The sequence below is a fragment of the Rhinichthys klamathensis genome, unplaced genomic scaffold (genome assembly GCF_029890125.1).
Source record: "Rhinichthys klamathensis goyatoka isolate OS25496 unplaced genomic scaffold, OSU_Roscu_1.1 h1tg000044l_1, whole genome shotgun sequence".
In the NCBI taxonomy this organism is placed as follows: domain Eukaryota; kingdom Metazoa; phylum Chordata; class Actinopteri; order Cypriniformes; family Leuciscidae; genus Rhinichthys; species Rhinichthys klamathensis.
This window is the reverse complement of record NW_026606591.1, coordinates 375,890-388,119: the sequence shown is the minus strand read 5'-3', so window position 1 is coordinate 388,119 and position 12,230 is coordinate 375,890. Positions and strand designations below refer to the sequence as shown.

The following is a 12,230-nucleotide window of genomic DNA, read 5'->3' as shown; positions in this document are numbered from 1 at the left end:
TTCAGTTGGTCCAAAATGCTGCGGCTAGACTTATTCTCAACTGTCGCAAATATGACCATATCTCTCCAATTCTTAAATCATTACACTGGCTGCCAGTCCAGCAGAGAATAGATTTTAAAATCCTCCTATTCGTTTTCAAATCTTTACATAACTTAGCTCCAGTCTATCCTTCCGAACTTATTCATCCCTATACTCCGTCCAGAAGCCTAAGGCCCCGTTTACACGAGAACGATTCCGGGTGAAAACGTAAAAATATTTTATCGGATGTGCCTTTCGTTTACACGGCTACGGCGTTTTGGGGGCTCAAAAACGCAAAAAAGTGAAACCACTCTCCAGAGTGGAAATCTTAAAAACGCTCCACCGTCGCGTTCCCGTCTAAACGGTAAAAACGCAAATCTGCTCACGGTGGCTCTCGTCGCGTACGCGTTTACGTCACATGCATGCGCCAGTACAGGAAAATAACAACCAACATGTCAGATTATTTCCATACGTCGGACCTTCAAGTTGCCCTATAGCTCTGAAAAACATACAAGAGTCTTTTCAGCAGTTGTACAAAATATTCTAAGATATCGGTGTTGTGTGGCAGTGCTTCACATTGCCACCTAGCCGCCTGGAGTGCATACTACATCGAATTTCACACACTTTTGCGTCACCATATGCACGCAGATTTCCCAACCATAACGCTCGTCTAAACGCAGAATAAAAAGTGATAACGCAACGCCACTTTTGCGTTTTCTCTTCAGAATCGTTTCCGTGTAAACATAGCCTAAGGTCTCACGACCAGGCTCTGCTGGTAGTCCCTCGTGTCAGACTTAAGCGCAGAGGGGAGCGTGCTTTTGCAGTGGCAGGGCCTCGTCTGTGGAACACCCTGCCCCTAGAGATCCGAATGGCCCCCAACCTTTCTATCTTTAAGTCTTTGGGAAAAACCTACCTGTTCTCTTTAGCATGTTGATCTCTTTTTTGATTATTTTTACTATTTTACAATTGAGTCTCTGACAAGGCTACTCGTAGATTTGCTGCTTTTTATGTGTTTTATGGGTTGTTTTGCTGTTTTTACTTGTGTGTTCTGTAAAGCACTTTGGTCTGTCTAAGCGGCTGTTTAAATGTGCTATATAAATAAATGAACTTGAACTTGAACTACAATCAAAAGTTGTATTTTTTCATATTTAATGGATCCAAGCTAACAATAAACAGTTGTATTTTTATTAACTAACATTAACAAATATTAGTACATACTGTAACAAATGTATAGTTAGTTAATGTTTGCTAATGTATTAACTACCATTAAGTAATGGAACCCTATTGTAAAATCTTACAATAATTTTGCATGAAAGAATGTCATTTTATTATAATGGGACTTGAACCCTTTGATTATGGGCTGATAAAGAGATTTAAATCAGGAAGGAATATGTTTGTCTTGTTCATTAACTTGTGTATTTGTTAATACTTGAAAAGGAAGTAATACGTATGAGGTCGAGAATGAAAATGAGGCTCAAAAAATATCCTACAATCAATTATTATTATTATTTTTTCACGTTCAGTGCGGCACTTCTGCAGTGTTTGTGCAAAGCGTCTCATGTTTTAAGGATTTGAGTGCAGGAATTTATTGTTCTCTGATACGTCAATCACGGCTATGGAGCGTGACGGCTTGGGATGATGAATGCTCCCAGCAGACGGATGCCAAACTGCATCGCAGCGTGTCACATCTTGTCTTCTTTCCATCTCTCTGTTTATCAAAAAATAACATGTCCCCAGACTTTTCAATCTCATCTTTAGTGCTTGTCGATACAGGGACAAACAAGCCCTCTTTAAACTCGTTGATGCGTGACATCTCAAGTGTCTTCTCTCTTTGCCTCTTCTTTCCAAAGGCCTGCCGTGCTTTCAGACGCAGACAGACATTAAGGAACTGCTCGACACACTCGGACAGAATGTAGTGACCAAGAAGAGGAAGAATGTGGAGATCCTGTGGCTTGCAGGAATGGTGAGGTCATGGAGTTTGTGCAGGAATTGGGCAAAACTGTGTTTCATCACTTCACATTTCCTAAACAAAATTCCTTTCAAATATCCGTGCCAAAATTGACTTTTGAGTGGGTAAATGCTGCAATCTTTGAAGTTTATGGTCAATGGGTTTGTTTTGTTTAGTTTTTAGGGGTAGGGGGGGAGTAGTTAAAGAGATAGTTCACCCGAAAATGAAAATTAGCCCACGATTCACTCATCCTCAAGCCATCCTAGGTGTATATGACTATCTTCTTTCAGACGAACACAGTCCGAGTTATATTTAAAAATGTCCTGGCTCTTCCAAGCTTTATAATGGGAGTGAATGGAGGGCGAGATTTTGAAGCCCCAAAAAATTGCATCCATCCATCATAAAAATATATTGAATTAGAAGTCTACAACAAGAAATTTTGAAGAGAAATATCAGAGGATTTCGATATAAGAGAAGAGGCGCTTGAGTTTGTTGCACAGCCCTTATTGTTTAAACCACGAGGCGTCTAAGCTTACGATATAAATATACGAAATATATCTCTGATTGTGTTCGACTGAAAGAAGATTGTCACCTTGAGGGCTTGAGGGCGAGTAAATCATGGGGTAATTTTCCTTGTTGGATGAACTATCCCTATAATACACATTAATCAAAAGTACGGGTGTAACAGACTGTAATTGTGATCCGCGGATTAGTTGCAAAGTTGAACCAGCGTAGAGTGCACGTTTATCAAGTTTATCAGCATCAATTCATCAACGCCATACTTCATCCCGAGGCAGCGAAATTAAAAACGATCCCATCTGTCACGTCTCTCCTCAGATCTGTCGACGGATGAATGGTATCCGCTTCACCAGCTGTAAAAGTGCCAAAGACAGGACGTCTATGTCAGTGACGCTGGAGCAGTGCTCTCTGCTGCGGGACGAGCACCAGCTCAATAAAGATTACTTTGTGCGAGCTCTGGACTGCATGCGCAGGTGAGCCTCATCAGCTTACATCGGTCCTGCTCATGCATGCATGCGTTCACATTACACTGACCTTTAACCTCTTACTTGACCTTTAATATCTCATTCTGATGATAAAGTCTGTCTTGAGTGTTTTAATGTAGCAAAGATTAACTATTCTGTTTGTAACAACCAGCATTATTATTACTCACTATATCGGCATTACACAATGACATGAAATCACACAGATAGAAAGTTATTAATAATATAATATAGGGCTGGGTATTGACACAAATTTCACAATTCGATTCGATTTCGATTCACAAGCTTGCGATTCGATTCCGATTCGATTCAATATTGATTATTTTGGATATCAGGTACAATACATGGCAAATTTTCTCAAGGAAAACAAATCTCTTAACTAATGCTGTAAACATTAGTTACAGCATTAGTTAACACTAACTAATGGAGTCAGTTGTAGCCTACTTAGGCTTCATTAGCCTACTATAATATTGAAGGTAAAAATGAACTGATTTGTAGCTATACAAACACTTAAATTACACTTTTATTTATTTTTATAATAATAAAGTTATATGAAATATAAACATTTAAATGGTGGCTGTCATAAAAACTTATTCAAAAATGTATTCAAACATGCATTAAATATCAAAGAACATTAACAATTATAATGAATATGTAATATGGTGCATATATTTAGCAAAATGCTCCTCTTTAGAGTTAATATTTCTTGCTGACTAACGAGTTTATGGTCGCATATGGTTTTTCTGAGGTAAATGTGACGTTACATTGTTTACAAGTTGTTTTACTGACGTCTTTCCACGGTTGAAACACTGATTGAGCGATTCCATGTGACATGATACGGATTTCGATAAGTTGTACTCTATCTTTTAACACACTTTCAGACGTTCATTCATGTTTATTTCGCGCTGTAACTGGTATTATTAAGGCAGAAGAGGAGATCATGCGCTGCTGCTTCTCTTGAGCTGAGCCAGAGCGATCTCACGCCACAGCGCCAAAACGGTATTTCTGTTTTTGAATTTCGTAAGAAAATGGACGTAATTTGAAATTTGAGACTTTATTTAGTATCAATAGTAACAAAGCACAAAGATTATTGCGATTTATTGGATGGGATGCGCGCTACAATGTTCCATTCATTCATCAAATGAAAACAGGATGACTAATCGATTCTTGAGATTTAAAAATCGATATCGGTTCGTAAAAATGAGAATCGATTAATATCGAGAAATCGATATTTTTTACCCAGCCCTAATATAATACATGCATTTAGATTTTTTCCTTTCCTCTCTAGCCAAAAATAATTGCTCTATTCTATGGAAACTTGTTTCTGAAAAAGAAAAAAAAAGAGTCATGCTTTTCTCTACGGAGCCCCTAAAGGACATTTTGATGTAAAAAATATGAGTTGGGAGGGGGGAAATGATGTCAGCGCTTTTGCGTTCCCATGAGAAACTTTCCGTACGCTCACAAAATGTTTGAGTTCTTCACGGGTGAACGCACAGTTTCTTGGTGGAGGCAAAAGTTTTGCGAACGAACACAAAAGTTTAGAAATATATTTTTTCCTCCCATCTCATATTTTTTCCCACCAACATGTCTCTTTAGGAGCTCTGTTTTCCTCCGAATTGTGAGATATAAACTTGCTATTGCGAGTTATAAAGTCAGAATGGGGGGAGAAAAAAAAGTCTGAATTGTATGTTGTGTTTTTATGCTATTTATAATGGATTTGATGATCTTGGTTGGATTTTAGTTGGTTAAAGTAGGAAATAGGGGGGGGGGGTGCCTGAAAAATGTGCCTGAAACGCACATGATTTTAATAGCGTTGTCCAAGAGGTCGGTATTCCATTACAGAAACAGGACCAATTCTTCATTGATTTCTTTTTTTAATTTATGAATTAAAGAGGTTAAAATAAGAATGTCTTGGATGTTTTCCAAAAACAAAGATGCCGCAAAAGTCACCCATGACCAATAAAACACGTCCTTAGTTGGTAATGAAGCAGGGCCCTCGTCTCTAGCAGTATGGGAGCACACAGTTTGGTTGACATCCAATCCAGTGTAAATAATGGCTGAAGATTGGCTGATACAGAAGCTAAAATATGTGACACCTGCTTCCTGTTGATGTTTGGAGAAAAGACCCAGCACAGATGAGTTCAATATCTATCATACACCTTTAAGAGATTAACCTGTCATTGAGAAATGTAGGTAGGCGACCCTTATCAGTAAGGGTCTGAACATTTCATCGATTGTTGTTAAGGACTGTCTGATCATTTCTGTATTTTCTTTGATATATTGATCTCTCCTGCCATTGAAGCTAGATCTGTCTCTGTCAAGAAGAGATGCTTAAATGAGAACACTAGTGTGCTATTTATGAAGGCTATGTCTTTAACACCAAGCATCTCTGCAGACTCTGTTGATTTTTTTTCCTTAATTCCTTTAACTCAAAAGTGTAATTGATGATATTGCTCCTGTGAAAGTCATGAAGAATAGTGGCAGATAAAAGCACCTTGGAGAAACTCCAAGATATGAAAAGACAATGTAGAAAAGCTGAGCGCATGTGGCGGAAGACAAAACTCGTAGTCCATTATATCATCTACAAAGACAGCATCCATGCTTTCAATGTGGAACTAGGCAAAGCTAGACAGACTTTCTTCTCAAATATAATATAAACAGAAACATAAACAACATATGCACTCTTTTTGCTACTGTAGAGAGACTGACAAACCACAAAGTCACATTCCCTGAGAAAATCAATAATATCAGAAAGGCGATCAGCACATCCTCGTGTGGCACTGAGGTAAGACAGATCAGACCACATCCGCAGAAAGTTACTATGTCTGGCTTTGAAGAAAGAAATTATTGGTAAAATTTTGGAAGAAACCAAAATTGACACAATCCCCACTTCCTTTTTCAAAAGTGTGTTAAACTGCTTAGAAGCAGATCTCCTAGAAGTTGTAAATTCCTCACTTCTCTCTGGGCTTTTTCCAAAGTCCCTTAAAACCACAGTTGTCAAGCCCCTCCTGAAAATGAGCAATCTGGCTAGTCAACATATTGAGCATATAATGAAAAAGAACCAAATTGCTTACCACAGCTATGTAGATGACACACAGATCTACTTAACCCTAACGACTACCGCCCCATTGACTCCCTGTGCCAATGCTTGAAGTGAACAGTTGGATGTGCCAAAACTTGAGCTGAATATAAACCTAACCAAGGGTTCACTCTAAGCATGGCGAGTCCGCTTTTAGCTATTATGCTGGAACCAGCTTCCAGAAGAGATCCGATGATCTCCAACAGTAGCAGATCCACATTCAGATCCAGACTCAAAACACATCTGCAGCTGTGCATTTACTGAAAGAGCTCTGTATTTCCGACTGATTATTTCACTGTACTTCATTTCTGCGTCCTCCTTTTAATTCTAAACTCAAATGGCACTGAAAATTGGATAAGAGACAAACATAAACCACTTAATTGGAGAAATTGGGAGATGAAACGGTGCTGATGGCCTGGGTCTGCGGTGGAGTAGTGAGTTTGATGTGTAGTTAAACTCGAGGTTCTGTGGGGTGCGGACTGGATCCACTCCATCCCTAGGGGTGCGCACTGATGGGGCAGTGAATAAACACCACAGACGCCGTGTATAAGAGTAAAACTATATGCAAAATAAGATACACCGGTGTTGTGCCAGATGAGAAGTTTATTCAATGTATCATCTTTTTACATTGATTCATTTTATAACTGTATCATTTATCTATTTTAATTCCTTTTATAACTGTTTTAATTTCCTTTATTTCATTTTATTTAATTATTTGTATTCCTTTTCTATGTAAAGCACTTTGAATTGCCATAGTGTATGAAATGTGCTATATAAATAAATAAACTTGCCTTGCCTAGATTTGCAGGCTTTAAAAGAAGTCACGTGAAACAGCCGGAAACTTTCAGAGATTAACACTTGCAGACTGTAATAATATGCAGCTGTCACTGAAAGTTTCCAGCTGTTTCACGTGTGTGTGTGTGTGTGTGTGTGTGTGCGTGTCTGTCTGTGTGTCTGTCTGTGTGTGTGTGTGTGTGTGTGTGTGTTAGTAGGAATAACACAGAAACACACAATGTATCCTGAATGCTTCCACAAAGGCTCTTTCACCAAGCTTTCCATGTAGGACTGTGCCGCCTACCAAAATACTTTCATTTTGCAGCACGTATTGTTTAATCATTAAACAGCTCTCTTGAGAACACAAAAGCCACGCCCCCTAGTTATTGTTACTACGGCCGTCAAACAAATGGTCAAACACGACCAGAGCGACAGATTGCCATGACGGGAAGAGGCATACGTGTCAGTGACCTTTTTTGGAGCAATACCTCAGCGATATCCTCCAGATCGAGGCACAAGGGGTTACAGTATGCAGTGGAGGGATATATATTCAAAATATAAGAATATGAAGGAGACACGACTATCGAGGCGAATGCGTATACCGGTCTCAAGCTAAATCTGAGAAACCCCATGACCTGTACCTCAAATGAACCAGCGCAGCTTTGAAGAAGATTTTATAAGCTGGTTCAGTGGCTAACGTTAATTGTTTGGAGTTAGAAATATATAACTCGCGCTGCATATTTAGTAATTTTGCCTCAGATACAGGATTATTCGCTTTAACAAGCAGGTGTTCATTACCACGGCAACCGCTTGCGTGTCATGCTGAATGCGATTTTCGTGTTTTAAAAGTAACTATACATAAGAGACGGAAAGATGCAGATACCATACATTATTTAAGGTTATTTCTATTCGTTACGATATTGATATATTAACTGATGTTGTCAAGTAAGCTTCATGCTTTCCCCGTTGCGAGCGTGCACTCCTCTAAACTGTAACGTTAGTCTACGGGTGCTGCACTGCTGCTCATTTCCCCCCGATAATATCATGTTAACAACAACCCTTTAGAAAACGTAATTCCTTTGTGGATCCTCTTGATCTGCTTTCTCCATGTTTCTTTGACTAATCTCAGTGTCTCAGTCTCACGCACGCTGCATGCGAGTTATCCATGTTCGACACATGTAACTGGGAGTGGGGCCGTCCACACTGTTTTATCCATTGTAGGCACCGCTCACGTTGTGTTTTGGTAACGGAAAGAACACAACTCCTCCAGACAATCTCTCGGCCGTGGGCGCACCGCTTCACCATCTTGCTTGGAGTCAATGTTTGACGGACCTGCTCACATAGTAACGGTTGCTATATGATGTGTGATTGGACAATGGCCGTTTTGGGGGAGGGGCCGGCGAAAGGTCAATTGCTAGATTTCCAATCATATTTATATTATCAAATTGCACACTTTGAACTGAAAACAAAATAATTATTTCTGCCATTTATATTTCTGCCAGTTGGCAACCTCATTTGTTTGTTTTACTTTTCAAATATGTGCGTGTCAAAATATGATTAATTTGCTCAGCTCATAATCTGCGTATCGGTCAGGTTTATTTAAAATCTCTGGCGATATTCATCACACATTCTTCCAATGTAAACAAACTGCCTTAAACTGCATTGCTCTCAAAGACCCTATAAAACATTACTTGAAATATAAGCTCGGTTGTAAGGTATTTTAATACGGCTTTCAGAACCAACATTTTTGTGTTGTTATCATGCACGTAATTGCATGTAAAAATATTTTTATGGAACCCCTTATGAAAAAGAAGTATACTTAAGTAATGTTCAAATATATTTTTAAGTATACTTTATGTATTCTAATATCAATGTGTACTTGTAGTAAGTGTACTATTTCAATACTGCTTGGGACTAAATTGGCCCACTTTTAGTATATAAAAGTATACGTTTAAGTGTGTAACAGTAGTAAACTTTAAGTACACAACTACGTTTCTCATTTGTAAAGCATCTGTACTACAAGTGAACTTATAAGTATACTAGTAGTTTACTATTTTAATACAAGTAGTACATTTTTTAGTTATTAAAAGTACACACTGAAGTGTAGCTACTCTCAATAAACTACTAGTAGTTTATACTGCAAGTATACTTGTAAGTTTTCTTTAAGTGAACATAACATACTTATAGTTTACTATTTATATATTATTGTTGCACTTGCAGTAGGCCTATACTACTATGTTCCAATTTTTATTTGTTATACTTGAAAAATACCTTTAACTGTACTTTATTGTAAAAGCATTTTATTAGCTTCATGCATACTTTTTTATCAACACTTGAGTGTTGGTAAGTTTCATAAAGAAAGGCAACATTTTAAACAAAAAAGTTGAGGAAATCTAATTTTTGTCAAAGACTACGCCTTGATCGGATTCAGAACGATGATGAAAACACAGATGGAGTAGATCGAGCCAAGTATACTTCGAATACTTAATTATACTTTTAAGTATATCTCGATCAAAAGATTGAGTATAAGTGCAGGCCAAATATACTTGGACTTTTCTCTCAGTTTAAGTGTTAAGTGTAATTTTAAGTATATTTCTGAGAAGTACATAAAGTAGATTTTTGAGAAGTCTATAAAATGTAGACTGAAAGTATGCTTTCTTATTTTTAGTTTCAAAGAAGTACACTAATAGCACACTTGAATAAACTTCTTTTTCGTAAGGGACCTTATTGCTATTGGTTTTAGCACATAATTGAGAAATCAAGAGTACTTGTCGTTTTTGAATATTTTAAATGCTATAATGCGGCATGAACTTTTCAGAGAAAATAAGCACAATGATTTGCAAGTGTCCTTCCCAAAGCCAGATGCTTATGGTGTCTAATATGGAGTTTGAAGTGTCTGCGCTGATTATTAGTTGTGTTGGGTGTTGATGCCCTGAAGGCTTCGGGTTTGCTTGTTTTGCAATGGCAGATGAGAAGGCTGTTGATTTTACGTAGCAGAACCGGTCTGCAGAAATTGTTTAAAGCTAAAGAAGAAAGTTGAGCTGACACACATTGTGACGAATTTGGATTGATGTCAACCTGTGTGACATTCACTCAACTGTATAGATTTACTGTGACAATTCAATGAGACATTGTGTAAATCTGGGACAAAAACGAAACTCTTTCATTCCTTTTCAAAAGAATATCAGCAGACGAACAATGTGTGTTGCTCTTGGAGTCCTGAATCAGATGCAGGTCACCTCGATTGAACTTTGCGTGCATCTATAAATAGAGCTCTGGATTTTTTTTTTTATTCATATGAAACTGAACTCAATATGTACACAGCTTACTATGATTGACAGGCGTTTTAACACAATATTTGCACAATATCATGCTGTCAACATAAGTTAAAAAAGTGTGCTTTGGTGTTAAAAAAAGGAATCAGTTATTGATAGTGAGCATTTAAAACCTATTAACTTGTCCCTTCCTTTGTAACTTATGACTTGTCTGGGAATGTTTGGGAAACCTGTTTGAAATTGGTGATTAGTTTTGCGATTTAGCAAGTCAGCAACAATCCGCCTGATGCTGATCATTTATGAGCTCGAGTTTGTTTGTGAATCAGACTACACTTGTTGCACTGTGTTTGTCTGTGTGCACAACACTATAGAAAGACTGCATAATTCCGCTTATTATATTTGTATAATTTTGCAGCAACCAATTTGTCTCTCACATCAAATTCAATTCAGACTGCAAACAAGTCAGTTGAAGTTGTTTATTTGCTGTTGAATCAGTACAAGATTATTGTAGTATGGTGTTCTATCTGCATCTGTAAAAATACATAGTTTAGTAATTTTATTAAGTTTTAATTTTATAGGTGCGCCTATTATGCTGGGTATATCAGAGACACAATCAGAGCAGAGTAGACCAATCACAACAGACTGGCCGATCAGAGCAGAGAAGACCAATCACAACAGACTGGCCGATCAGAGCAGAGTAGACCAATCACAACAGACTGGCCGATCAGAGCAGAGAAGACCAATCACAACAGACTGGCCGATCAGAGCAGAGTAGACCAATCACAACAGACTGGCCGATCAGAGCAGAGAAGACCAATCACAACAGACTGGGTCATCTGACCAATCACAACAGACTGGGTCATCTGTTGTGATTGGTCTACTCTGCTCTGATTTGTCACATATACCCAGCATAATAGGCGCACCTATACAAGTAAAACTTAATAAAATTACTAAACTATATATTTTTACAGATGCAGATAGAACACCATACTACAATAATCTTGTACTGATTCAACAGCAAATAAACAACTTCAACTGACTTGTTTGCAGTCATATAGCAGTCAACTTGTTTGCAGTCAACTTGTTTTAATTGTATAGGTGCGCCTATTATGCTGGGTATATGTGACAAATCAGAGCAGAGTAGACCAATCACAACAGACTGGCCAATCAGAGCAGAGTAGACCAATCACAACAGACTGGCCAATCAGAGCAGAGTAGTCCAATCACAACAGACTGGCCAATCAGAGCAGAGTAGACCAATCACAACAGACTGGGTCATCTGACCAATCACAACAGACTGGGTCATTTAACCAATCACAACAGACCGGGTCATCTGACCAATCACAACAGACTGGGTCATTTGACCAATCACAACAGACTGGGTCATTTGACCAATCAGAGCAGAGAAGACCAATCACAACAGACTGGGTCATTTGACCAATCACAACAGACTGGGTCATCTGACCAATCACAACAGACTGGGTCATTTGACCAATCACAACAGATTTAGTCATTTGACCAATCACAACAGACTTGGTCATCTGACCAATCACAACAGACTGGGTCATTTGACCAATCACAACAGACTGGGTCATCTGACCAATCACAACAGACTGGGTCATTTGACCAATCAGAGCAGAGAAGACCAATCACAACAGACTGGGTCATCTGACCAATCACAACAGAGTGGGTAATTTGACCAATCACAACAGACTGGGTCATCTGACCAATCAGAGCAGAGTAGACCAATCACAACAGACTGGGTCATCTGACCAATCAGAGCAGAGTAGACCAATCACAACAGACTGGGTCATCTGACCAATCAGAGCAGAGTAGACCAATCACAACAGACTGGGTCATCTGACCGATCAGAGCAGAGAAGACCAATCACAACAGACTGGGTCATCTGACCAATCAGAGCAGAGTAGACCAATCACAACAGACTGGGTCATCTGACCAATCAGAGCAGAGTAGACCAATCACAACAGACTGGGTCATCTGACCGATCAGAGCAGAGAAGACCAATCACAACAGACTGGGTCATCTGACCAATCACAACAGACTGGGTCATCTGACCAATCACAACAGACTGGGTCATCTGACCAATCACAACAGACTGGGTCATTTGACCAATC

At 38.7% G+C, this 12,230-nt stretch overlaps 1 protein-coding gene across 5 annotated transcripts in view; it reads left to right on the top strand.

Moving 5' to 3' along the window:
- inpp4b (inositol polyphosphate-4-phosphatase type II B) overlaps positions 1-12,230 on the top strand; it is a 204,401-nt gene that overhangs the window by 190,245 nt on the left and 1,926 nt on the right. For all 5 annotated transcript variants that reach the window (XM_056247211.1, XM_056247209.1, XM_056247210.1 and 2 more), the window contains 2 exons: positions 1,869-1,981; positions 2,804-2,958. In XM_056247211.1, coding sequence (XP_056103186.1) covers positions 1,869-1,981; positions 2,804-2,958 — 268 coding nt within the window. The remainder of the gene's footprint in view (positions 1-1,868; positions 1,982-2,803; positions 2,959-12,230) is intronic.